Source organism: Equus asinus, chromosome 15 (assembly GCF_041296235.1).
Source record: "Equus asinus isolate D_3611 breed Donkey chromosome 15, EquAss-T2T_v2, whole genome shotgun sequence".
NCBI lineage: Eukaryota > Metazoa > Chordata > Mammalia > Perissodactyla > Equidae > Equus > Equus asinus.
Genome location: NC_091804.1, coordinates 25,380,900 through 25,407,973, shown reverse-complemented (window position 1 = coordinate 25,407,973; position 27,074 = coordinate 25,380,900). Strand labels below are relative to the sequence as shown.

At 54.7% G+C, this 27,074-nt stretch overlaps 1 protein-coding gene across 1 annotated transcript; it reads right to left on the bottom strand.

Moving 5' to 3' along the window:
* Nucleotides 1-1,161: 1,161 nt before the first annotated feature.
* Nucleotides 1,162-22,340, bottom strand: LOC106840857 (BPI fold-containing family B member 1-like). Its single transcript, XM_070485424.1, has 16 exons — nt 22,160-22,340; nt 20,213-20,364; nt 17,672-17,813; nt 16,876-16,983; nt 15,818-15,964; nt 14,980-15,061; nt 11,982-12,045; nt 10,198-10,283; nt 9,020-9,199; nt 8,027-8,080; nt 7,383-7,541; nt 5,981-6,048; nt 5,051-5,096; nt 4,530-4,593; nt 3,492-3,568; nt 1,162-1,334 (listed from the first exon to the last, which is right to left on the bottom strand). Exons 2-16 carry the CDS (start codon nt 20,322-20,324, stop codon nt 1,302-1,304), a joined length of 1,422 nt encoding a protein of 473 aa, XP_070341525.1. The 5' UTR covers nt 20,325-20,364; nt 22,160-22,340; the 3' UTR covers nt 1,162-1,301.
* Between the last annotated feature and the right edge of the window lie 4,734 nt (nt 22,341-27,074).

Here is a 27,074-nt window from a genome sequence, read left to right as displayed (position 1 = left end):
CTGGTGTAGGCGCCTCACTCAGGGTCCTGTCCTGGCCCCTCTGCATCCCTTTCAGCCCAGCCCGTGTCTTTTAGATTGGAGAAGCTCATCCCACTGCCTTCCCAGGCCGCCAGCCGTTCTGACGCCTGTTTTTGCCCTGAAGTTGGGGAATGCCTTTTCCTGAAATGCCCACCCGCCCCTTCCTGCAGGGCCCCTTGTGTAACTGAAGGGCTCTGTGTGCTGGGGCCGGCCCAGAGGCTGGAGAACAGGGGCCCTGTTGTCTGTCCTGAACCTGCTGGCATCAGAGAGGCCAGGGAGACAATGGCAGTCACGCACTGTCCAGGTGGGAAGGGCCTTCAGTGATAAGGCCCAGCATCCCGGAGGCCACGTAACAGCAGTGATGATGACGTCACCCACAGAGGACGTTGTTTGAGCACCTTCCATGTGCTGGGAGCCCTTCTCTCTCATTTCATCCTCACCGAAGCTGTTCAAGGTGGGGACATGATTCTCTCCATTTATAGAGAAGGAAACTGAGGCCCACAGAGGGGAAGCCACATCCCAGGGTCAACCAGCCATTGAGGGGCCAGGCCAGAACTCCAAGCCTGCCTCCAGAGTCACGCTGTTCAGAGCCCTCGACCCCCAACACTGCCAAGATCAACAAAACGTGCATCCCCCGCCAACGAGCTTGTCCCACCGTAGGTGTTCTTGAGGCCAACAGGGAGGGCACCACAGGCTTTCTTTTTTTTAAAAGATTTTTTTTTTTTATTATTTCCTTTTTCTCCCCAAAGCCCCCCGGTACATAGTTGTATATTCTTCGTTGTGGGTTCTTCTAGTTGTGGCATGTGGGACGCTGCCTCAGCGTGGTCTGATGAGCAGTGCCATGTCCGCGCCCAGGATTCGAACCAACGAAAAACTGGGCCGCCTGCAGCGGAGCGCACGAACTTAACCACTCGGCCACGGGGCCAGCCCCACCACAGGCTTTCTTATTCCTGAAGCCCAGGGAGGTGGCTGAGACCCTGGACATTATCCACATGTGGTCTGATGTGGCCCACACAGAGCTCAGACATGGCCCCGACTGGCTCAGAGGGGCCTGAATGACCCAGATGTGGCTTGGATGTCCAGCCCCCAAGGCTGCTGGGGGCAGAAAGACTCCTGAGCTGGAACAAGGATGCACTCCAGACTACAGGAGTCACAGGCAAGTGTTTATTTTCCGCAGAGGGGCAGTCTACAGAGTTGGCTCCCACGCTCCCACTGGGACCCAGCCCGCCCTGGATGGCCACCGCCCAAGTCTTCACTGGGAGAGAGGAGAGCGGTCCGGGGTTCTACGAGGAGGCCGGGGTGACCACGAGGGCATCCTGGAATCGGAGGAGAGAAGTCAAATGGGGATTTTTCCTCCTGCCTTGTGGTTTATGCCCATTGGTCTTCCACAAGGTGACCGCCGGCACTGGGGGTCATGATCCTGAACTCCCGCACACAGAACTCTGGGAAGGGTCAGAGGAGCAGGGTCTGCGTGTGAGCAGTGACGCTCTGCCCGGGTCGGGCCACAGGCAGAGCGCCTGCACGCAGAGAGCGGGATTGTGCAGGGCTGTTGTCCCCAAGCCCGGCTGACCCCCAAACTCCTCGAGAAGTTGTGTAGAATGCAGACTCCTGGGGGTCCACTGGGACCCAGCAGCTAAAATGTTGACAACGGTCTGCCTCTTTTTTTTTTTGAAACTGAGTGTTATACAAGGAACTTAATCTATTAGATTTCCCCCAACGTTTTATTATAATTTCCAAACATACAGTACAGCTGAAAGAATTTGCAGTGAACACTTGCATACCCACCGCCTAGATTCCGTTAACTTTTTAAACCATGCTTGCCTTATCTCCTATCTATCCATTTATTCAGCCCTTTGACTCAATTTTAAAACATATCATATTATAAAACTATAGAAAGGAAATCAATATGCTGATAGCCCAAAACAAATGAAGAGAGCAAAACAGGAAATTTGGAAACAGATCCAAAGAGTGAAATGATACCTTCCCAACACAAACTGCACGTGATGGATTTTGTTACGCAAGTTGATTTTAAAATGAGGAAAGTTGCGAAATGCCCCCCAAGGAGAGCTACAAGAAATGAACCAAGCTCCAGCCATCCAGTTTTGTGGACGCCAGTTGTCCATCCAACAGGAATCCAGTGCAGTACGAATCTGAGATAAACTGCTTGCGTTATAATGGGACAATTGTAATGTCGTCCATTAGTGCATGACTGTGTTTTCGGACATCTGCTGGGTCTTATGGATGAGGAAACTGGGCTCAGAGAGGCCAAAGGACCAGCCTGAGGTCCATGGCTAGAGAGAGGCAAAGCTGGGATTTGAACCAGCCCTCTGGTCCCTGAGTCTAGACTCTCAGCCTGTGTACCATCCACAGTACCGTTCTCATTATTCTCCATCACACCCAACTGAATGGTGGACACGGTTTTTGAGGGTGGGCAGCTGATAATAAGTCAAATGTCAAGTTGCCTTTGAAGCTAGTTAACAAAACTTCCTACCCTCCCCCCAAATGTGACCCCATTGGGGGCATTTTTGAGACTTCCTTTCGTCTGTGGATTTCTCCAGAACTAAACAGCTCAGGGATTCAGTGGTACCAATCCACAGCTTTGGGGAAATCAGGAGTAATAAGAGTCAAAGGTTTGGTCCCAAGTCCTCCTTGGCCTTGGGTTGGACACCTTGACCATGGAAGGGTGGGCAGTCACCTGTGGATTTTCGTAATTGTTGATGAATACAAACTCCAAGAGGGCCGGGGTTTCGTCTGTTTTGTTCGCTGCTGTGATCAGTGCCTGGCACACAGTAGGTGCTTAGTAAATGCCTGCTGGCTGGCTGACTGAGATGGCCGATCTCACCGTCATTGGCTCTTGCAGAGGTTGGGGCTCAAAGCAGGGGGTTCTCAGGACAGGTACTGGGTGCCTGTCCCACTCTGCCACCTACTGGGAGTGTGACCTTGGAGATGGACTTGCTATCCTTGAGCCCCAGTTTGCCCATCTGTAAAATCGGGATTGTAACGGGATCCACCGCATAGGGCGGGTGTGAAGACTGTGCGAGATGCTGCCTATACCCCAGTGCCTGGTACAAAGTTACGGGCTGTTAATATTATTCTTGATAATACCCGGGGGTCGGGGTGATGCTGCTACAGCTCCCCTCCCAGCAGCTGCCAAGGAGAGTCATTTGCTCAGTAAGCATTTATTGAGCATCTACTGCATGCCAGGCCTTACTGAATGAATGAACAAATGAATGAATGAATGAATGAATGACAGGTAGGGTGGAAAAAGCTGGAGGTATATTGACCCCAGGCCAGGACAGTCGCACCCTTACACTTCCAGATGAGGAAGTGAGGCCCTGAGAGGAGAAAGGGACTTGCCCAAGGTCCCCCAAGAGTGACTTGCAGGGCCAGGATTGCAACGCAGGCCCCACCTCCCAGCCCAGGGCTCTCCCAGCGACTGTGCCCTTCCTGGGGCAGGACATGGCTCTACTCACGTTGGTCAGAGAACATGAGGCTGCCTCGAATCCCAAGGCCTTCACCATTGACACTGGGATCCCAGAACTTAATTTGCCTGAAATAACAAATGTGGTCAGACACTGGTGGCCGGCGGTGGCATTGGGCAGCCGCGGGCAGGCTCACAGTTCCGAGAGGAGGCTTGGGACTTGGCACGCCTGATTCAGACCATCCCTTCTGCCTCTGCTCACACATTCTCTGGCCCCAGCATCCCCCAGCCTCATCTCCCCACCCTTTGCCTCCAGCACTGGCTTCTGGCTGACTCCTCACATCCTCTCACGCTTCTGCTCCAGAGCCGTCAGGAGCTCCCATTATCCACAGCAGAGGGATCTATGTTTTGACATTTCCCACTCAAATCAAATAAAGAAATGAAAAAGGCAGGGTTGGCCTAGGTTCCCAGTTCTCCCCACCCCATGACTGGGGGCTTGATGAGAGTAATCCCACCTTTTCTCTTGGCTTCTACCCTAGTGACACAGATAACAATGCCAACATCAGCTGTGGCTAAGAAACGTTGAGCACCGACTGCCTGGCACCCCTTTCTGCTCCCTGAAAAGTCATCTTCTTTATGCCTCTGAGGAAGATACTCTTATTTCCAATTTTACAGATGGAGCAAGCAAGGCTCAGGATGACAGGGCCACTTGTCCAAGGCCAGGCAGCCAGCAGGAGGGGCGTCAGGACTTGAACCCAGGTCTACCTGAGGCACACAGAGTGTGCCGTGGTTGGCTCTTGACACTCTGTCTTCTCCTACTGTTGGCCTGTGAGGCCAGGCATTGCCTGATGATCGCGGCATGCCTGGGCTCCGCCATGAGTAAAGGAGTGGGGCTGGGGTGTTGGAGATGGGAGAGGTCATTTCCAGTTGGGTGACTGGGAAGGCTTCCTGGAGGAGATGGGATTTGAACTAGGCTCTGAGGCTGGATAGAAACGAATGCAAGGGGTCCCACATGGAGAGGAGGGCAGCAGAAGGAAAGCATTGCCCGTGAAGCCCTGGGGAGCGTGGGGTCGGATGGTAAAGGACGCACCGTTTTCATTCGGCAGCAGGGCGGAGGTGAGCATCTCAGCGGTGATGTCTTTCAGAAGTTCAGGCTGTGAGAGAAAGAGCACCATCACCCTGACTGAATCTGGAGTCCTCCCAGCCATTCCATCTCGAGGGCACTTGGGGGAAGATGCTGGGTCCCAGGTCCCCTGCTGGTCAGAGCTGCGAGGGCTTCCAGGGGACTGGACAGGCTGAGGGCGGCACAAATTCAGCAGGCCCTGGGCCTGGGGGTGGGGGCTTGGGGTGCATTAGAGGGTTGCCCCCACTGCCCCACACTCAGTGGCTCCACTGCTCTGCTCTGTTCTGATCCAGTGCTCTGTTAGGCACTCAGTGAACGCCTGAGCCAGGAGGCTGGACTTTTTGGCTGATAATGGGGAAGCCAGCAAACCCACCACGGGGCTGCCTGTGGCGGCCTCGTTCAAAGCAGGTCCTGAGCAATATATCTTTTTGAAATGGCCCATCCTGGGCTATCCTCCGTGTCTCCAGGGACCATCTGTTAATACTCACGTCGAACAGGCCAATGCCGGAGTTCATCAGGTGGATTCGATTGGCGCTGCAACAGAAGATGCCCATGAGAATGGCCCCTCAGAGCCCATTTGTTTATTCAGTCCACAACTATGATTTGGGCACCTACTGCCCCAGGCACGGTGCAGGCTCTGGAAATATGGCCGTGGACCAAATAAAATCTTTGCCTCATGGAGCTTACAATGTAGTGGGGTGGCAGGGCAGAGAGAGGAAACAAATAGTAGCTAAAAGAGCAGAAAAATCACCCCCGGGAGTGAGGACCAAGGTGAATTGGGGAGCTCAGGCTTCTTCTAAGGGGGCACCTTGTTCCCAGCTCAACTATTTGCTGCCAGGTAGGAATGCAGGCCCACGGTGGCTAGATATTCTGATTTTCATAAGTTGTCTACTAGCTTATATTAAAAAAACCTAACCCTATGCGGGCTGATCAAAACATATCTGCGGGCTCGATTGGTCCCAGGAGGCTCCAGTTTGCAGCCCCTGAACTCCCTCTGGGGCAGCAGGGGGAGAGTGGGGCAGGGGAGAAGGTGGGCAGGCAGCTGGAGCCCTGCGCTGCTGGCCTGGGCTCCATGGGGCCTCAGTGTCCGGGCGTGACTGTAGCTGCCTCTATCTTGGAGGCATCCAGAATGGGCGCCCAAGTCCAAGAAGATGGTGCTGGGCAGGCCGTTCCCATGGTCGGGGTCAGCCTGCCCCATGGCTGCTGCAAGGCCGCCTCCCTTTCCTTCCCTTTCTCTCATTCAGTGCCCGACAGCGGGACAGTCCAGGAGGGGCCGCCTCCCTGCCCGTCCTGGAGCAGCCTTCACTGGAGGCCCACAGCCCAGAGGCTCGAAGCACCGGGCGTTTAAAGAAAAGCAATGGTCGTGAGGCAAGACTCGTTTTCATCCCCAGAATCTTCATAATGATTCACATGTTTACCTGATTTCATTAAGGTTGAGCGTAAGTTGGTCACCTTTGGTGTAAAACTGTGCTTCCGAGCTGGCTTCCTGCAACAAGAGAAGCCCAGGCCCCTTTCTTTTAAGAATATGCTGCAAGAGTGGGGTGTGGGGTTCTGCAAGGAGGCTCTGGGGTCAAGTTGACACATCTGAATCTCAGCTACTGGCTCTGTGCCCTTGGGAAAGGGCTGGACCTCTCTGGGTCTCACTCTCTCATCTGTTAAATGGGACAGTACCTCCACCCTCTCCCCATTGACAGATGACCGCATAGGACTGTTGTGAGGAACGAGGATGAAGATGATGACGACAGCAGGCAATATGCATGGACCCCTCACTGTGTGTCGGGCAGGGTTTTAAGAGCTTTATATGGTCATCTCCTTTGATCCTCACAACCCTATGCAGTGGCTCCTATTATTACCCCATTGTAGAGGTGGGGAAACTGAGGGACAAAGATCAGTAAGCCTCTAGTAAATGTTAACCATTATTATCATGGGAAAGGTCAGAAGCTAAGCCAGGTCTCAAATGCGGGTGCCAAAGATAGACATCAACTTGGCCTGGGGCTGCGGTGAGCCTGAGGGCAGAGGGCCAGGCTCCAGCTCCAGGCCAGCTGCACGCAGAGAACAAAATTGTTGTGCAGGCTGCCCTGGGTGGCCTTTTGAAAAGAGCCTGCCGTTGGCCACAGAAGGGCCAGGTCACCAGGGAGTGGGGCTGGCCCGGCAGTCCACTCCCACTGCTGGTCCGGCGATAGGAGTATCCTTCAAAGCAGGAAGCCAGGGCATCAAGCATCCTGTAGTCTTGGTGAGTGGCACCCCTGAAATTGTGTGTGGACAACCCGCACAGCTGTACATGGTAACCCTGCTGTAAGGAGAGTGTCAACATGAGCCTCCTTCTGCCCACCAGGTGCCACCCAGACTCCTTGGTTAGGCACAGTTCTGGCACCCAGCCATGAACCCTGCCTCGTCTCTCTCTACCCTTCGCTCTCAGTAGTGGATACAGTGGGTGCCCCGCTCAGACCCCCTCCATAGGATGGGGCATCCATTGCTCAGCTGCTGAGTGCTGCTGCTAACAGCTCACCGCTGTCCCTTCCCTGGAGAGCGGCCCTCACTACATGGAGCTGCCCTGCTGGGAGGTCAAGTTCCTCCTACCCTGGGGCCGTTGGTGGCCAATGACTGACTCAGAAGGTGGGTACACAAGGCCCGGCTAATAAGTCACAGGGTCAGAGTCGGGCCCCCAAAGCTCCTGATTCTTGGTTGAGAGCTCCCCCACTCCCTCTCTGCTGGGTGACAAGAGTGCTGGAAACATTTAGCAAAGAAAGAGGGCTGGACAGGAGCAGTGGACAGGAGGCTCCCCAGGATGCTCCTGACATGTCAGACGACTGAACTCACGATGCCCAGGGTGAAGAAGGGGCGGCGGACTTCACTGGTGGCAAACACTTCCAGCACAATCAACTGGGCCACCTTGGCTCTGCCCTGGTCCAGAAGGAGCTCTGGGGTCTCCTGAGTTACGATCTTCACGATCTGTGTGGGTCCAAGCTGATCTGCAGCCTGGAAGGACATCACACCCATCTGTGGCCTCCCACATGCCTCACCATGGTTCACAGGCCCCGGGGGGCCCGACCTGCGCCCACCTTCCTCGGCTTCCTGCTACTTCTCTGCTCTCCAGCCAGACTGTCCTTCTCTCAGATCCTGGAAGGGATTGTTGCTGTCCCCTTCTGTCTGGAATACCCTTCCCTCCAGGGAGGCCCTCTCTAGTCTTCCAGACTGTGTCAGGCGCCCCAGTAACGCTCTCATAACCCATAGAAGATGCCCTGTTTTCACTACACTTGCAACTGAACTATTATCTGTGTGATTATTTGATTCGGGTCAAACTGTTCTGTTAGAGTGAAATCTCCGTGAGGACAAGGACCTGGTCTGTCAAAGTCACCAGTACTGGAAGGAAGGAGAGTGGGCCTACATGTATTTTATTCCCTAGAGGCCAGTGGAGAGACCCCAGCAAACGCCCATCAAGCTGCGGATGGGAACAGACCTACCTTTTCATTGATCACCTTAATGCTCGACTTTAGCCGGAGGGCCAGCTCAGGAAGCTGCGGATGAGAGGAGGCCAGAGCAGGTCAGCGGGCAGAGAGGCGAGACACACCTCCAGCAGCCCCACTGCTGGGAGCCCTGGAAAAGCTGGGTGGGCCTGGTGGTCCAGGCCACCTGTCTGTCACTGGTGGAAAACAGCCCTGTGTCAGCTGCTGTGGGGCATGGGGTCCCCGCTGGCCTGGAATTTCACTGTGGGTTGGTGGTGGTTGGGGTCTGTGGGCAGCTTTCTGCTCACAGAGGACGTAGAGAAGTGACCCAGATCTTACTGTGCTCATGAAGGTGGTTGCTGGTGACCACTCCTCCTTTCTCATCACCCCAGCCCCCTACCCTGAGTTCTAATCCTCAAGAGCTTGGTCACCTGTTGTCTATCAGTTGACCTGAAGTCCTGATGCCCTCACATAACTTTGGGCCAACCCTTCCCTCTCTGTGCCTCAGTTTCCTCATCAGTCACCCTGGAGGAGTGGCACACTCTGGTTGACATGAGGTACTGCCTGCTGTGCTGTGTTGATAAGGATTCTAAGGCTGTGCTGGCATCTAGGCTCTGTGGAAAGGAGGGCCCTGATCGATTAGCGATGTCTGCCATGGGCCCCATAGTGAAGGGCAGGGGCACAACTGCCATGCCTGGACCACTCAGTATCTGACTCCTTTGGCTTGAGAGGACTGTACTTGATAGAGAAAGCAGGTGTATCAGGTTCCAGGGGGCAGAACTGGGACTGGGGATGGATGTCCCCAAGGGAAATTTTCAGCTTTAGATGTCTATGTCAGAGGCAAGGTCTGTTAGAGGAGGGGGTGAGCTCTCCATTACTGGAGGTGTTTAAACTGAGCCTGACAGGGGATTCCTGCTCAGGGGCTTAGGGGGTTCCTGTGCCCTGACTGATTCAGGATATTCCCATGATACAGCAGAGGTGGCCCCATCCTCTGTCCATGCTGAGGCTTACCACATAGTCCAACAGGACCATGAGTTCTTCTGGAGGGACCAAGGTAGCGACTGCAGCATTCACCACATCTTGCCTTATGGTGAGGCTGAAAGGTTCACCTTCCGGGGTGGGCATCGTCAGGGAGACTGCAGACTCATTGAACCACTTGGTCACTTTTCCCTGTGAGTCCGACAACTCGGCCTGAGGAGACACAGAGCAGAGAGTTGGCTGGGAACTTTAACTCCACAACTTACCCAGTAACAACCTAGAAGGAAAAGACACCATTCAGTCTGTTTCCCTTTTTGCATTTGCTGCCAGGAAGCTTAGCCTGGAATTCAATGCCTTGCCATAGGTGATGAGTTATCTCAGGTGCCAATCAACATCTACTCCACCTGACCCCTCAGATAACCTCTGACTTTTTTTAAGCCTAGATGTCTTATTTGGCATTTAGATTTCAACTTAGATACTGCACAAACCCTTTGGATGAAGGGAAAATTCAAACTTGCAACAAAATGGATGGAAGTGTTTGATGCTGCAGTTTTCCAAAGGGTCCACGGAAGCTGGTCTGGGATTCTCGCTGCCCAGGTTGGCCTGGTCCCTCAGGGAGGCCAGCTCCAGTGAGGGTGCAGCCCCACAGTTTGCAGGGAGCTGAGTTACCAGGCTCCCGTGCAGTCTCATTTCATCCTCTCCTTGGTCACTATTATTATCTACATTTTACAGATGAGGAAACTGAGGCTCAGAAAGGTGATGAAAGTTTCCCAAAGCCACACAGCGAGGGAGCTGTGGAGCTGGGAGAGAACTTAGGTCTGCGTGATCCACAATGTCTTGAGTGATCTGTCTCGATCCTGGGCTCTTGGTTCAAGGTGACCAGATATTTAGGGATTGGCAAGGGGCTCGCCCAGGAGAAAGACCAAGAGCCCAGAGCACACACTCCGGCCCCTGCCTGGGAAAATCAGGGTGGGGGACAGATCATCGGGGTCGAGATCTGTGTGTGGCCCTTGGATTCTACCTGCTGGCTTCCTCCATCAGAATGGTTTACACGGCACACGTTCAGCCTGTGAGATTTTCTAAATCAGCCTGTGTGTCCTTACTGTGACTGGCGTTTTCGCCCCTGAAACAGACCCATGGCGCCTGACCCTTGGTGGTCAGAGAAGGGCACTGAGTTCCCCACTTTACCCTCGAGGTCCCATGACACGCACCTGCAGGTGGAGCTGGATGACATCATGCTTGATGGCAGGAGACAGAAGGTCAAACTGCAAGTGGCCAGAGCTGAGGGAAATGGGCACTGCTCGGGACAGGAGAAAGTTCCATTAGGGCGGAGGGCACTGTCAGACAGGGCGGTTTGGGGGCTGCTTTCGACTGGGCTGCATCATTACCCCGGGGGTGGGGGGTAAGTAGGGAGACGCAGGGGGAATGATGACACCGATGATGATCACGATGACATTCATGGAGCAGATGCAGAGCGCCAGATACCGGGCTGAAGCTCTACACGTGTTAGCTTGTAACCCTCACAGTAACCTCAGGAGGTGGGTCTCATCATTACCCCCATTTCACAGATGCGGAAACCGAGGCTCAGGAAACTGAAATGACTTGCTCCACGTCACAGTGTGAAAGGATCTTAACCTCGTCGGTCCTACGCCGAAGTCATGGTTTGGAACAAAATTGACCTATTGCTTATAACTCTCCGCCTCCCCCATCAGACTGATTTGCACCCCTACCCGGGCGGGGTCTGGGTCTGTCCATCACATCCCTTGAGGTGGCCTTGGCATTCCCTCCTCAGGCTCCAGGTGGCGGCAGCATCTCATCTGCCCTGCTGTTCTGCGGGAAACCCGGAGGTCCGCTGAGGGGCCCATGGCCCCCAACACCATCCCTCCCTCCCCAGACTTCCCGCCCTGCACCTGGGGGACAGAGGAGCCAGATAGACTTCCGTTTGACCCCAGTGGCCTTGGCTAGTCTCTTCTCGCCCCTGAAACTGTTTCCTCACCTTACAATGGGGGTAAAATAATAAAACCCGCCTCAGGTTGTGCAGGACTGGTGCCCAGTAAAGCGGCTCAGATCGGAATGACACCAGACTTGGAACTTGAAGAGTTGAGTTTAAGCTTTCTCCTGTCACTAATTTCCTCTGTGAACCTGGACAAATGACTTAATTTCTCTGAGCCTCCATTTCCTTCTCTGTGAAGTGGGTCGTGATCACGAGCTCATGGAGCTGTCTGCAGAGTCAGCCAGTGTCCATGAAATACCCAGCCCAGCGGGGCTCCGCGGGGGCTCCATGCATATCGATTCCGTCTCCTCTCCCCCTCCTCTCCGTCGCCCTTTACAAGAGCTTCTTCAGATCCCAAGAGGAGACGGTAGAATTGTCTTCTTCCCACCAATTCTCTCTGAGGAGTCTGAGCGCGGCAGAATTCCGAGGTGGGGGCAGAAGCCTGCGTCGTCCCATCTCTGCTACTCTTGGGGAGGGAGAAGTGACCTCCTTCCTGAGCACACATCTTGTCTCCTCCCTGGTTCCTTCTTCTCTAACAGGTTACAGTGGTGGCTGTATCATTCACTCATTCACTCATTCATTCATTTATCCACTCAGCACACATTTGTAAGCACTTCTCCATGCCCGGCAGAGCACCTGCTGTGTGCCTGGAACTTTCCCGTAATCTTTTCATCCTCGCTAACAATCTTGTGAGGTAGGGAGTTTAGGCCCATTTTACGGATGAGGGAACTGAGGATAAGGAAGTGGAGCTGGCTTTCCCAAAGTCACGGACTGCGTCGATGGCAGAGTTTGCATTTGAGCTTGGGTTCAGCTGCTGCCCCCGCTGGCTCACATAGAAACCTGCACATAGTAGGCACTCATGAAGCCACAGTCGTGAATTCCTGTCTGCTCCTCCAACCTGCTGCTCAGGCCTGCCTGGGGAGGCCCGCCCTGGGCAGAGGCAGGGCCGGGGGGCCGGCTCAGCAGCAATGTAAAAGAGGTGGGAGAGACTGGTGCACTCACCCCTCACCAGGCGCAGGAGGTCCTCACGCATGTCCTCAAAGGCTGCCTCGATCACGGGACACAGCTGCAACAGCACAAACGCAGGGCCTCCATCAGCGAGGGGCCAGAACACAGCCCCACAGTGACCCGTGCCCAGCCCACCAGGCCTGAGTCCCACCATTGTGCCCATGGCCAGCCAAGTTTTCATCCTTGGGGTTGAGGAGTCAGTGGTTCGTCCACTCCTCCAGAGCCATCCCTGCTGCTCAGAGCCCACCCTGGCCCCCAGTGTCACCTGGGACTTTTTGCAATGGTTTGTCCCTTGCCCTATGTCCAGGGTGTGCCCGGCTCGCCAGCTGCCCTTGACATCAGACTCCTTGTCTTGTTCATGAGATCCCATGTTTTCTCATGAAAGGAAAATGGAGAATTCATCCCTTCATTCACTTACTCATTCAACAAATCATTACTGAGTTCTTTCTGCATGTTAGACTCTAGCACAGAGGCCAGAAGACACACCCGGCCAGACTCACGGACTATCTCTTTGTGCCCATTGAGGGTTTCGAGCCCCAACACGTCCCTTTGCCCACTGAACTCTTCTCCCCTCAAAACTGCCAGCAGTTCTCAGCAGGGGAGGGTTTTGCTCCCCAGGAGACATTTGGAAGTTTCTGGAGACAGAACTAAAAGTTGTCACAACTGGAGGGAGAGGGTGTGTTACTGGCATCTGGTGGGGAGAGGCCAGGGATGCTGCTAAACATCCCACAACGCACAGGACAGCACCCCCCAACAAAGAATTATCCCGCCCAAATGTCAGCAGTGCCGAGGGTGAGAAACGCTGGCCTAACCTAACTCTGGTCGCACCTGTTCTGCTTAAGGAGGGGCTTGCACATTTGACTCACTTGCCCTTGGGGCCCAAAGGCCTCGTCCTCTGGTCTAGGCAGCCCATTTTCCAGGGCAGTGCTCTGAGACTTTGTCATTTTGTCTTGGGTACAATTTCCCTAGTGGAAGAACTTCTGGAAGAACTTACTGTCAAGAAAGGACAATGCCCTTTGAGAAATGTTAACTTTTTCTCTGAAAACCCGTTCCCTGCTCCAGGCTGCTCTGCCACCCAGAACCCAGGGAGGGTGGAGGAGTTGGGCTCAGAGGCTCCCAGCATCCACTGCTGAGGGACCGTCTGTTCCCCGTGGGAAAGTTGTCCCTGGCCATCTCAGCACCTTCTCCCACAATTCCCCGCCCCTCACTTGCACCAGTGGGTCTCAGCTCTCCTACACATTAGGATCTCCAGGGAGCTAGAATCCTGCGGGACACTAGGGCCTCACCCAGACCACTTACACAGGCGTCTCTGGGGTGTAGCCCAGATATCTGCGTTTTTAAAAGCCTTCCCAGGAGGTTCTGATGTGCACCTGGAGTTGGGACCCACATATTTGCACTGAAAGGGCCTTCGGCATTTTCTAGATGGGCTCCTGCCAGATTTAAACATGGGGTGCCTGTTCCCTTCATGCCAGATGAAATATTCATATGACCGTCATATCAAATCCACTGAATCATGCTGGGAAACCATGATCATTAATGGAATGCCAGTTTTCTCATGTTGTTCAATATATTTGGCTTTTCACCCTTGAAAACAGATATTAGGTAAAGAACATTTTATAATCCCAAGTTCTTGCCATCTTTTCTAGTAGGAAATACATTTTTAGCTATTAAAGTATGATGCCAGTTAAACTATAATTTTGCTGGAGGCTGGGAAAAAATTTCCTGCTGGGCCCTACTTTAAGAATCTCCCACCGTTAAATAGAAAAAGTGATTTGTTAAAAGGAAAAATACCTCACATAACAGAAGTCCAATTTTACAAAGTTACTTACTTTCAGATGCTATTATAAAGGCTCTCTAGAATGGCTTAGTAACGTATTAAACATGCTACAGTTATGACAATATTATGACTGTCGTACAATGGCATAGAAACTAGATATGACTTAAGGAATACCCAATAGTATTGATCCCAAGTGCAGCCACGTAAAAGTCTGCGTGCTTGTGGATGGGGATTGGAAGGCAAAATGCAAAAGGGAAAACAGCAGCCAAGTTACAGTGGAAGAATTCCACGTACTTTCCCCCCAAAGTTGTTTTAGTTATCACATTGTCTTTTCAATTCAAAATAGTCTTAGTGTAATAAACTTATGAATTATCTGAGGAGGTGTTTTGAACCCCAGGAGGCCCACTGCTGTGACTACATCTTGGAATTTACAGTGGGAAGCAATGGTCAAAGTGGGTGAATCCAACTTAAAGAGTTTTAGTTCACCTGTGACATAGAAGGGCCTTGTGAAGTGAGACTGATTTGTGTTTACTGACTCAGAAAAATAAACCCAGCAGGACTTGGTGGGCGACAGACCCCTGAAGACCACAGATTGGTGCGAGACACTGGTATGCTCGAACCAGCTTGTACTAGTTTGCAAGGGCTAATGGCTACCTTTTGGGGGAATTTCTGAGCTGTGTGCTAAATCCAGACATTACTAAAAATTAAATTATGTAAACTTACAACTAAATTAATTATGCTAAAAGTAGAGTTAATGAAAACTCAAAACTTATTGGTTCCTAATTTTTGTTACATTTTCCTATTATCTATTGCTCTTGAGGATATTTATGTCTATCACATCTGTATGGTGGAAGTACCATAAAGCAGCGTGCTGCTATGCACTTCTTCCCAACTCTGCGCAATGGCATCATGCTAGTAGCTTGAACTGGCTGTGGAGGTTTATACCAGAGAAATCCTCAAATGCTACAATCAGGGCTCCCTGCCCTCCAGTGTCAGCTGTTAACAATTTGTCAGCACATCACTGATCAAGTTCTCCTGGTCGACTTCTGGCAGCTCCGTTAGCTCGACCTCAATGATCCATTGCTGAAAGAATGATCCAGGCGCAGAAATCCCCCCTCCAGGAGACACAGGTCCCTAAGCACCAGCTTGCAGTTCCACCCCAGCCCCGCGGGGGGAGCAATCTTTGCGGGCCAGAGGGGCCCTGACTCCACTCACCTGGCTTTTCACCAGCGTGGGCAGGGTTGGCAGCAGGAAGCTCATGACCTTGTCGGCTAAGGAGTTGACCAGGAAGGAGAAGCTTCCGGAGGGGAGAAGGGGAGAGAGATTAGGAAGGGTCAGAGATGGTCACCTCTCCCCCGTTTCACAGAAGGGGAGACAGAGTCCAGGGCAGGAAGGAACCTGCCCAAGGTCACACAACCTGTCAGAGACGGGCTGGGAGTAGAGTCTACACCCTGGGCCAGGTGTAGACGGTGGCAGCGTTCTCAGGGAGCAGGGGCTGGGCGATGTCTCTAGAAGTTTGTGCCGCACACTGGGATGCTGGCAGCGGTGTTCTCCCCATGCTCCTGCTAAGGAGGAGGGGACAGCACCTGCCATGTGCCCCACCTGTGCTGAGTGCTTCACGGTTGTGGCCTGATCTGATCCTCTGCCTCTGCTCTGGACGGGGAGGCACAGGGAGGCGGCTTGCCCAGCGTCAACCAGGCAGGACATGAAGGAGATGCGTCTGCCTGACCCCTAGGCATGTTTTTCCCCATGGCCCCACCCAAGCTGGCCTGCGGTGCTTTGAGGGGCCCTAGGAAGCCCCTCCTCACGTCCTCTCCACGTTTAAATGTTTGCCCCACTTCCCTGCATGATGCCTGAAGTCCCACCATTATGACTTTCATCCTTGATGTCTTGAACTTTCTTTGGCATCACACATTCCCTGGAAGGAGCCCCAGATCAAGAGTCGGGAGGCCCTTTCTTTCTCCGGTGTTCTCCATCTGTAAAATGGGTATGGCCACCACCTGGCTTCCCTCCCAGGCGTGGAGGGAGCCCGGCGGGAGGTGCCGGCACTCACCGACGGAGCAGGCTGAGGCGCAGGCTCCCCTGACTGTTGGAGCAGTTGCGGAGGACGAGAGTGCCGCCCCTCTCGCTGGTCTCCACTCGGATGATGGCCTGGGCCTCCGTCTCCATGTGCATCTCCACAATACTCTTGACCAGGGGCCTGGGGGTGGAGGTGCCCGATGCCGTGAGCACCATCCCAGCGCCAGGCTGGAGCAAAGCTGGTGTCCATCTCTGTCTTCCGGCTCTCTCACCGCCCTTCTCAAGCTCCTTTGCTGGGTTCTCCTCATCTCCCCAATTTTTTTTTATCCCAGGCTCAGTTTGTGATTTCTCTCCTGGTTTAAATCCTCTGCATTTTCCAACAGATTCCAAACTTATACCCTACTCCTTACTCAGGCGTCTCAAATTTAACGCGTACAAAATGGAACCGCGATCCTTCCCAAACTGCTCCTCTCACGGCCTTCCCCATCTTGGTAGCTGGCCACTCCGTCCCGCCAGCTGCACAGGCAAAAGCCTTGGAGTCAGCCTTGGCTCCCCAGTCTTTCTGTCTCTCCCCCCTCATTCAATCATCTTGAATCCTATTGTCTTTACCTACCTCCAAATCAGAAGCTGACCACTTCTCACCGCCTTCCTGCCCCCAAACCCTGGGCCGACCTGTCACTGTCTCCCCCTGAATTATTGCGGTGGTCTCTGGATGGCCTCCCTGCCTCCACTCTTGCCCCGTACACAGCAGCCAGATGGATTCTTTAAAAATGTTACATCATGTCATGTCCTTCCTCTACTGAGAACCCTCCATGGCTCCCATCCTACTTGGTAAAACCACTCCTCACCTTGGCCCACAAGGCCCTGTAAGATCTGGCCCTGGCTGCCTGCTGGCTTCACCTCCCACTTCTCTCCCCCTCCCCCCTGCTTTGCCATTCTTTGAACAAGGCAAGCTGACTCATGCCTCAGGGCCTTTGCACTTGCTCTTCCCTCTGCTTGGAACTCTCTTTTCCAGATACCTCCATGGAGGAAAGGGAGGAATGAGTGGATGAACCTACCAGGCCCGCTGTGCCTGACCAAGGGGACACTCACATGTTGAATCCAGCTGCCATGTCTAGGGGGACCTTGACCACCAGCTCCTGGCCATCGGCTGAAGGTTGTATCTGCAGCTGGAGGATGTTGGCTGAGGTGACTTTCAGCCTGGATGGGATGCAGAGAGATGAGATTCACGCCTCACGCTCAATCATCACCCCCAAACCTGCTGTCCTTCATCTTTCCTGTCTGCCTGGTGCCCAGTCAGTAGCTGGACCCAAGTCCTGTCCACTGACTCCTCCCCAGCATGGTCTTTCCATCCCTCCCCTCCACTCCTGCTCACAGCACCCCTTGGCTCCCTCCACCCTACTTAGGAGAGGAATCCCTGCTCCTTGGGCTGACCTGTAAGACCCTCTGGGATCTGGCCCTGCTGACCTCTCAGTCCTCACCTTGGGGTTTGAGCTCCAGCCCTCTGACCAACTCTCCCCCTCTCCCTTTGCCCAGGCTGGTCCCTCTGCCTGGAGCGCCATTGTCTTCTTGTCTCCTGGTGAGCATGGAGTCATTGGCTCACCTGTGACCTCCGTCCACTAGGAAGTGTCACCTTATCCCTTCACCCTCCCACCCCAGGCGACCCTCATCTGGGGTCCACCATTAGGGTTCCTGTGTCAGTCTCTAATGGTTTGTTAACTCCTCTGGGAGCTTCTCAGGGAGGGACTTCGTTGCTCCGTTCCTCACGGTCAGGCACAGGGCTGACACTAGTTGATGCTTGTGGACTGATCGATTGAGCAGGCAAAGCGTGTCCTGGGCAGGGGTGTGGGGAAGGAGCCAGCTCCCAACGTGGTTCCGCTCCACCTACCAGATGATATACTTCATGAGGAAGGTCACCAGGCTGCCTAGAATGGGGTTGCCCCCGGCCGGCTTCTCCCGCATGGTGCTGAGCAGCGGCAGCCGCCAGAGGATGTCGACAGCATCGTGGTCCTTCAGCTTCTGTGTCAGCTCTGGAGGCAGAGCCCAGGGATTAGGGCCCAGCAGGTGGGGCAGGAAGGATGGCTTGGCAGGGGCTCAGGCTGGGAGGGGGCATCACTCAGGGCTACTCAGACTTGGGCAGAAGGCGAGGGTATGGATGGCTCCATCCTGACCATCTCCACTGTGTACCTGTGGCCTCTAGGATGATGGCCCAGATGGGTCATTTTCACGTGAGGACTGAGGCTGGGGCACTGGGGGGACCGTTCATGCCCCTGAGCATTGTGAGCATCGGGCGGGCTCATTGGCCAGTACACCCGGGACACGGACCTGCATCCCTCCCACCTGCCAGCGGCAAACACTTCCGGAGTCAAGAGGTGGAGGATCCATGAAGCCCTTTTGGGGACCGTTTTGCCACCAAAACACACTTGCTAACAATACTCTGCATCCACATCCTATGGGCCTGTTGGCCAAAGAGCCTCAGGTGCTGAGCAGAGAGAGGTCGAAATAGGAGCCCTGGGGTCTGATCCCTTCGGGGCTTTTCCCCTGGCAGCCAGACCCCATTTGGCTTGTGCGCAAAGCAGGTCAGAAGCCTGGAGAGGTGATGCTCCGAAACAGCCTTCAGCCACTGACTGATGGGAACTGGTCATAAACACCCAGCTCTCCGAGCTCTCTGGCAGGATGACTCAGATGTGTGTGCCCCGCTGTGCCCAGAGTCCCTGTGTGTTTTTACCTCTCAGCAACAAAGCCACACTTTTTGCCTGCCTCATGACAATGACACTGGGCCCTGTCAATAGTCCTCCTTGGCCAGCTGGCACAGTGTTAAGCTGTGTCACTAGAGGCTCTGGAAGGACAGGAAGGAGGAAGGAGCTTGCCCTTCTGGCCCTGGGTGCTCCTGTCCCCAGGCTGCTGTGGTGTCACTGCCCAGGGCTGCGTGCTCTGCAGCTCTCCTGAGGGCAGCTTGTGACTCCTGCGGGCACCCAGCTCCTCCAGGCAGCTTCACAGAGCCGGCTTCCCAGGGAGCCGACGGCAGCCCCTTTCCTCGGGGCAGCTTCCCAGAGAAGCCGGTCAGCGCCCTGGTAGGCAGTTTGCCCGCTAGCCTCAGCCCGCCCCCTGTGGGCCAGCTCTGACCTGGGACGGCTCAGGGCGTTTCTCCACCAACGAGTGGGCTTCAACCACACTCTCCCCCTGAGGCTGGGGAGGGTTCTGCCCTCCAGCTTTCTTCTGTCCTTGGATTAGACCCCATCCCCCATCCCTAGGGTATCCTTTGGAATTCTCTTTTTTCCTTCTCAGCCAATTCCCCATTACTCCATCCCCTGCTCATAATTCTTTGTACAAACTTATCTGTTGGGCTTACTGTGTGGTTCCTGCCTCCTGACGACCCCAACTCACTCATCGCCCAGACTTCCAGCTCCTGGTGGCACCTGGCTTGCTCTCACCTGCCTTGCTTCCCACTCTCCTGCAGGGTTTCCTGGAGTCACTTCCTAAGCCACCCCCTTGTCCACAGCTCCTCCACGCAGATTCTGCTGCTGGGGAAACCTAACCCATGGCTGCTCATCTCCAGGCTGCTTCTGGCTGAAGTTCCCTGTGCTTGTGATTCACAGCGTGGGCCCAGGGCACCCCTGCCTCTCTGCTCCCGGTCCCTGCTCAGGGATCCCTCCTCTGGGGGCAGCGCCTGTGTGGCCCTACAGGACTGGGCCCTGCCCCTGCCCATCCAGCCCAGGCCTGGCCCACTGCATGCAGAGGGCTGGTCTCTGAGTGCTTTTCATGGACCTCCAGGGCCGACTGATCGTCATCCTCCCTGGGGACAACGTTCTGGAACAGAGGTTCTCAACTGAGGCCATTCCATGCCCTAGGAGACATTTGACAACCTCTGGAGACATTTCTGGTTCTCAAGACTGGGCAAAGAATGGTGCTAAACATCTTAGAAGGCACAGGACAGCCCCCACCCACTGCAGAGCTATTTGACCCGCAGGGTTAGAACCGCTGGGGTCGAGAAGCCCAGCCTTAGAGTTCGCAAAAGCTTTTGTCACTTCCTATCCTATTGGATGATCCCAACACCGGTGATGCAGCCCCTCTTATTTGTTTCCAGAGGAGGAAACCGAGGTTCGGGGAGTTGCCCAGGGCCGCAGAGCTGGAGGGGGGCAGAGCTGCGCCTGAGCTGCAGGCCACACATCCCTTCTGCAGGCCACGGAAGCTCACAGTGGCTGGGTTTGGAATCATGGAATTTAAGAAGGGATCTTGGAATTGTGGACTCTTGAGACCATAGACACCCCCAACCTTTATAATTCCTCCACTCGAGTCTCACTGTAGACCTGGGAACCCAGCTGTGCCTTGCATACCCCCAGTGATGGGGAACTCCCTCCTTCCTTTGGAGGGCTGCTCCAGCTGCCCCTTGCCTTATGGTGCTGAGGACTGGGTGACCAAGACTTACTTCCTTCAATGACTTCTGGGCTGAGGCTGAGAACCGCAGCGGGGCTGAGGGTGGCTCGGACCAAGGTGGCTGCCAGCAAACCACAGAGGGCGAAGGTCCACGGACCGGCCATCTTCCTGGGGTCAGTAGTAGCAGGTGGCAGGCATCGGAACCTGGGGTGAGCACAGAGGGCCCTGTTGGACAGCACAGAGGCCAAGGGCAGGCCCACCATGCCTGGTGACATGGGGCACGGAGTCCAGGAGAGGCTGTCTGTTGAAGTGGTTAGGAGAATGGGCTCTGGAGCCCAACTCTTTGGGTCTGTGTCCTGCCTCTGCTGCCAGGTGCTCTTTGTGTGGCCTTAGACAATCAGCTTAACCTCTCCGTGCCTCAGTTTTCTCATCTGGCAAGTGGGCATAATGAAGTAGTGCCCTTCGTCATGGCGTTTGGACGTAAACCCTTCCTGGCCCAACCTCGGCCAACCTCACCTCCTGCTTATTCCCCTCTTGCTCTCTGAAGTCCCCGTCATTCCAACCTGCCTGAAGTTTCCAGAACACACCTGTTCCCTCCTGTGTCTGTGCCTTTGTGCCTGCTCTTCCTGCTTCCTGTAATGCTTTTCCCCTTCCTTATCTGCCTGCTGAACTCCTATTCACCCTCAGGACTCTGCCCATGTGTCCCTTGTCTGAAAGCTCTCCCTCTCCTTCCGCCTGAGACCCTGGATGGTACTTGGAGAGATGTTGCCCTGGGCCGGGGTGTGCCCAGGACAGGAAGTTTGGTGGCAGGAGGGAAATGAGAATTCAGGTGTAGGACGGCTGTTTGCTTAATCTGCAATCCTAAGAGGCCTGAAGAGGGAGCAGGTGTCTGGCTGGAGGCAGGGAGAGAAAGGCAGAGAGAGGGAGAGGCCTGGGCATCTGCTGGGAGGGGAGCTGGGCTGTTCTGGCCCCTGGCTGCTCTGTCCTCTACCACTTGCTGTGTGACCTCAGACAAGTGACTTACTCTCTCTGAGTCTCAGTTTCTCAGCTTTAAAATAAGGAGTAGTAACAATACTTAATCACAGGGCTCTTGGGAGGATTAAGTGAGACAGTGCATTTGTGGCCCCGGGAGCCACAAGCGCTCAATGACTATCAGCTGGTATTACAATTATGGTAGCTCTTACTGCTGATGCTGGGCCAGAAGGAACTACCTTGCAGTCAAAGCCGGAGACAGAGCTGACGCCCGGCACTCGGCTCTTTTGTCCAGGGAGCCCCCGCCCCCACTCCATAGTCTTTTTCTTTCAAGCACCTTGACCCTGTTTTCCCTCCGTTATCTTCACCCACCACTCTGTCCTCTGCTCAGAGGTGCTCAGGGAACCAGGAGGATGGTGGCGTCCCCTCCTGTGGGAAGGCGTCTCCTCCCCGAGTCCAAGCACCGTGCACACACCCACCACATGGGATCTCACCTCCTGGCCTTTGCTTATGCTGTTCCCTATTCATGGGATGCCTTTCTCTCTTCCTTTGTCCAGCCAACTCTTACTCAGCTTCTCAAAAGATATGTCGCTTCCTCCAGGAAGCCTCCTCTGACTGCCCTCCACCACCATGACCCTGGGCTTTCCTTGAGCACAGCATGTGCCACATTGGCCCACATGGGGAGTTCCTCCAGGGCCACGACTGTCTGATGCTTGTCCCCAGAGTCACCCGAGCACAGGTCTGGCGCAGGGCAGTTGGCGAGTGCAGAGTGGGATCTTGTCATCGAGATGAGGTCAGAGAAAGACTCAACTGGTCCGAGTCCTCCATTACCACCCTTTGGTCTTGTGGGCGAGGGAGCTGGGCACCTCCCTACCCGCCGGCTCTGACCCTCAAGAGGGTCCTAGTGGACCCAGGGACCTCACCCTGGGGCCAAGCCTCCCTCCTGCTCCTGACGGGATGCCAGCAGATGTCTCCAGCCCAGAAGCTCCCTGGAGACTAGGCCTCAGCCCCTTCCCCGCGCTTTCACCTGGACACGCTGGAGTCCTCGGCCGCTCCTCTCCCACCTGGACAGCGGGTCTGGAAGTCGTCTTATGTCCTGCACACGCTGACCGGGCAGCCACCCTCTGCACTTGGGCCGAGGTCTCCAAGGTAAATATTTGTGGCTTCCAGTGAACCACAGCCCTGTCCGGAGGCAGCCTTGGGGCTCCAGCTTCCTGAGGTTGGAGAAAGGAGGGTCTGGCTGACTTGAGAGGTGGGTGGGGTATAGGGCATGTGTCAGGGGAGCTGGACCAGGTACGGTGAGGCCTGTACAAGGGGCTCCCTGCCTTCTGGACAGTCACTCCCAAGGGGACAACAATGAGAACAGTAGCAGTGACGATGCGTTAACGCCTAGGATGTGGCAGGTGCTACCCCAGGCTTTACATCAGTCCTGTCGGTGGAGCCTCATTCTCACCAGGGTCAGCGCTGTTATCCCAGGTTTGCGGGAGGAACTAGCCTCACACAGTCAGCCAGCGGCAGAGCCAGGATTCAAACAAGACCTCTGACTTCAAAACCCATCTAGGGGTGACTCCACAGCTTGCTGGACACAGGGGGCTTCTGGGGACAGACTGGGTTCAAGTCCTTGCTCCACCATGTCCATGCTGTGTGACTTGGGGCACGTTCCCTAACCTCTCTGAGTCTCAGTTTTTCATCTGTGAAATGGGAATGATGGTTGCACCTACCTCCTATGGTGCTCAGAGGAACATAGTGGATATGGGTTAGAGCATGGGTCTTGGCACAAAGTAAGTACTGGAAAACGTGAGCAGTTGTTGCTGTTACTGCATATAATAGGACAAGCCTTTGTTGAGAGGTTATCATCATAGGTTAGTCCAAATGATTAACTTGGGGGAAGGCAAGCATTGCCTGCCCACCCCTTATTCCTAAATACATCCAAGGACTTAGGAATGCACATCTCCAGGAATTAATTCACTGAAGAGAATAGGTTTGAATCTCATTTTTGCCACTTTGCTGTGTAACTGTGGCCAAGGTACTTCACCTCTCTGGGCCTTCAGTGTCCTCATCTGTAAAATGGGGATAATAGTGCCCCCCGCAGGCTGCTGACGTGCTCACAGCACTTAGCACGAGCTTTTCTCCATTCTTTCGGCAGCGACTAGCACCTGCTTTGCCTTTCCTGCATCTTCAGGAATCCCGGTGATGATTTGTGGAGTGGATGAATAAGGAGGCAGGACCATGATCAAGGGGACAAATGAACAGCCCCACAGGGTCCCTGTCACCCACTACCTGGTGCAGGACTGGGCTCACTTAATCCGCACCCTCCCCAGAGGCTGGTCTGCAGCCCTGGGTTTACTGAGGGCACAGAGAGGTGAGTGACTCGCTCCAGGTCCTGCAGCCAGGTGTGCCAGAGCTGGACTTGAGCCCACCTGTCTAGTCCTGACCACGTGCCCTTTACCACCACGCTGTCCTTCCCCTGCGACTCTGGGTTAACATTGATGGTGTGATCCAATGTGGCCTTTCGGCACAGTCTGGGGAATCGTCCTTGTAGCCCCACTCAGTCTAGAAGCCAGGACTGTGGTTCAGACCTGGGAGGGCCACTGCTGAATCCTGTCTCCATGTGCAGGGGGACAAGTGGGGGCGGTGAGTGCCACGAGGCCACACAGTGTGTGGCGGGGCGCTGGCTGGTCTCTCCTTCCTGGAGTTGTCAAGGGACTAAGGCAAGAGCATCTGCCACTCTGCCGCGTTTGTGAATGCGCCAAAGGCCCGGAACACCGAAACACCGATGCTTCAGGGGCCAGGGAGGCCTCCAGGAGGGACCCTGCCAGTCCTCTGGGCACCTCTCCAGAGAGACGAACGTCCCCTCTTGGGCTCTCCAGCTGGCCGTGCCTGCCACCCGTGGACAATGCCTCTCTGTACGATGCCTCCGCCCAGCGCCAGGGCCTGGACCCGCATCAGCTCCTGCTTCCTCCCTCTCGGCCCCGGCACACTCGCCAGGGCAGCAAGCATGACTGCGCCTCTGTGGCCCAGCAGGCCGTGGAGCCGTGTCTCACGGGAGCCCTGCCCTCAATGCCGCTCGGCCCCTCAGGCTGCTCAGGGCCTCTGTGTCCTGGCCTCACCCCTCAAGCTCCCAGGCCTTTGCCTTCATTCTGTCCTCCTCCTGGAGCACCTCATCTGCCCCCTGCAAACGCCATCTTCCTATGAGGGCGGCAGGAGTGGGGAGGCGGCTGGAGTCCAGCAGACGTGGCACAGTCCCTGCTCTCATCTTGTCAGGTCTGCGGCTGTGGGACGCCGCCTTCTCTCTGGAAGCTTCTCTGTCCTCAGTGGTAAAACGGGGCTGTTTTGAGCGTCACATAAGATGATATGAAATGCTTGGAGCATCAGACAATTTAGTAGATGACAAATGCTACTGTTATTATTGGAATAGTAGCATCCCTGACCTTCAAGGCCCAGTTTGGAGGAGCATCTGCAGAAAGCTGCCTGATCGCTGGCCCCCGGCCCTCCTATCTTCTTGCCCTCCTGGGAGCCCCCAAAGCGCTAACCACTTACTCTCTTGGGGCTCAGATCCCCTCTGTCTTGAGGGATATCCATTTTCTCCATCCAGCCATCCATGCATGCATGCAATCATTGTTCATTCATTCATTACTCATTCTAGTCTCCTTTCTACCCTAGTCGCTTCTACCAAAATCCAATTTCCACCCAATAGCCTGAGTCAACTTTTAAAAACGTTGCTCAGATCTTGTCATTCTTCTCCTTATTAAAACCCTCCAAAGGCCTCTGCAGCTCTTGCATGAAAATCCAGGCCCTACAAGGCCCTGCGTGGTTGGCTGCTGTCCACCTCTCAGCCCTCATCTCTCACCATTGTGCCCCACTCTCTTCTCATTCCTACCTCGGGGCCTTTGCATATGCTGAGCCTTCCCCCAGGATTGCTCTTCTCCCAGCTCTTCCCCTGGCTGGCTCCACATTCACCAAGTCTCAGCTCCGTGTCCCTTCTCTGGAGAGGCCTTCCCTGGCCGCTCTGTCTAAAGCAGGGCTCTTCTTGCTCTTCTCTCACTGCCCCCTGGTGCTGTCCTCACCAGCACTTACTCGAATCTGAATACTCAAGTGTCGTCCGAGGCACCACAATTCCACAGATGCTGTACACCAAGAAGAGGGGCCAGACACGGTGCGAGCAGGTGGTCAAGAACTGATTGCAGAGTTCGTGGGTCCCTCATGTGGGGGCTCCTGACCCAGATCGAGGCAGTAAAAGGGTCGAGAGGGCAAAGGAAGAAGACCTGTGAAGACAGGAGGCAGCTGCGGTCCCCTCTCCACTCTCCCGGTGAGGAGAGCAGCGAGCGTCCGCACCCAGTGCAGGCCTAGACGGAGGGGGCTTTCCAGGGACAATTTAGAGGCTTGAGGAGTGTGTCCCCTGGAGTTGGGAAGTGCAATGGGCTGAATTCTGTCTCTTGCCTGAGAGAAGCAGGCTGACGAGCTGAAGTCACGGTGGGCAGAGTGGCTCTGTGCGTGGAAAATCATTGCTCTCTGCTCCCTTTGGACGGGGTCGAAGCTTGTGTGTGTGTGTTTTCCAAGGGCCTAGTGTGGGTCCTGCAGGAGAGAGATCGGTCTGGGGCTGGTGTAAGTCCTTCCTAGTACCATCCCCTGGGCAGATGGGCGGATGAGGAAAGGGTGCCCGAGAACGAGGGGTGGCATGCAGGGCGCTCGGCCGCTGGAGAAACTCTGCCGGCATCTGCGGTTGCAGCTTGAGAGGCCAGGCAGGAGGTTTGAAAATACCCCCATGAAGGTGCCCACAAGACTCAGCTCTAAACACTTTTTTTGTCTCCCCAGGGAGTAGGGAGCCGTCTTGCAATAGTATCAGTCAAGGGAAACCTCGCTGGCCGCTTTCCTCTCCTTCCTGCCTGTGCTCCATCCCTGGATGGAGTCAGAGAGAGGGAAAAGGGGTGTGTGTGTGTGTGTGTGTGTGTGTGTGTGTGTGTGTGTGTGAGGGAGAGAGAGAGAGCACCTCCTCTCCTCTGCTCCTCTTAAGCTGGTCTGTAGAAGCCTCGGTTAGGGGTGGGGAGAGAGTCTGATGTTAAATCAAAGCTGGGCGCTCCAACACCGCAAAGTGGCAGAGTGAAAAAGACCATCTCCATTTTACAGGTCACTAAAATGAGGCTCAGAGAGGAGAAAATAGGGTGTCATCACCCCCATTTTCCAGATGAAAATGGTTCCTGAAGAAGGGAAGTGACTTGTCCAAGGTCCCACAGCTGTAAAACGTGGAGCAAGGATGTGGACTCGGATCTGTCTGAGTCTGGAGCCCACACTCTGTCCCCTCTGTCCCATCGCCTCCAGCTGGGAAGAGGGACATCCTCTCCTGGGAAGTCTGTGATCCTGCGGAAAACCAGGAAGGGTCTCTGAGGACACGGCAGGGTCAGACAGATAGAAATCAGGAGGACTCGCCAACTGTTACTGTTTCAGACGGCAAGAAGGAAGCCACTCTTGGGTGGGCTCAAGTCTTCAATTTAAAAAGGCTCTTTGTTGGTATCAGAGATGCCACCAGAATGGCAGAAACACTTCACCTCTTGTGCCAATTCCAGTTGCTTGGTAATGGCTGTTGGAGAAGTGCTCAAGCATCTGGACTCAGCAGAAGAGCATGTGATGATCAATTAGCAATGTCTGCTGTGAGCAGTATAGATGCTGCCTCCTTGCTCCATCCCACCCCGGCATCCGCGTTGAAGATTTGGATTCCCTCGAAAAATATCAAAGAGATAACAGAGTGGGGAGGAAATCTCTAGACCACGTGGAATTTGCCAATGCCTTTGGATAAGTCAGTTCTTCTCTCTGGGCCTCAGTTTCCCCAGCTGTAAGATAAGCATGTTGGGCTCCGTGATGCTGTGGGTCAGGCTGAGTCTGATAACCTCTGCTTCTAGCAGAGGGAGCTTGGTAAATATGCAGCGAGGACTGCCCTGTTCCTG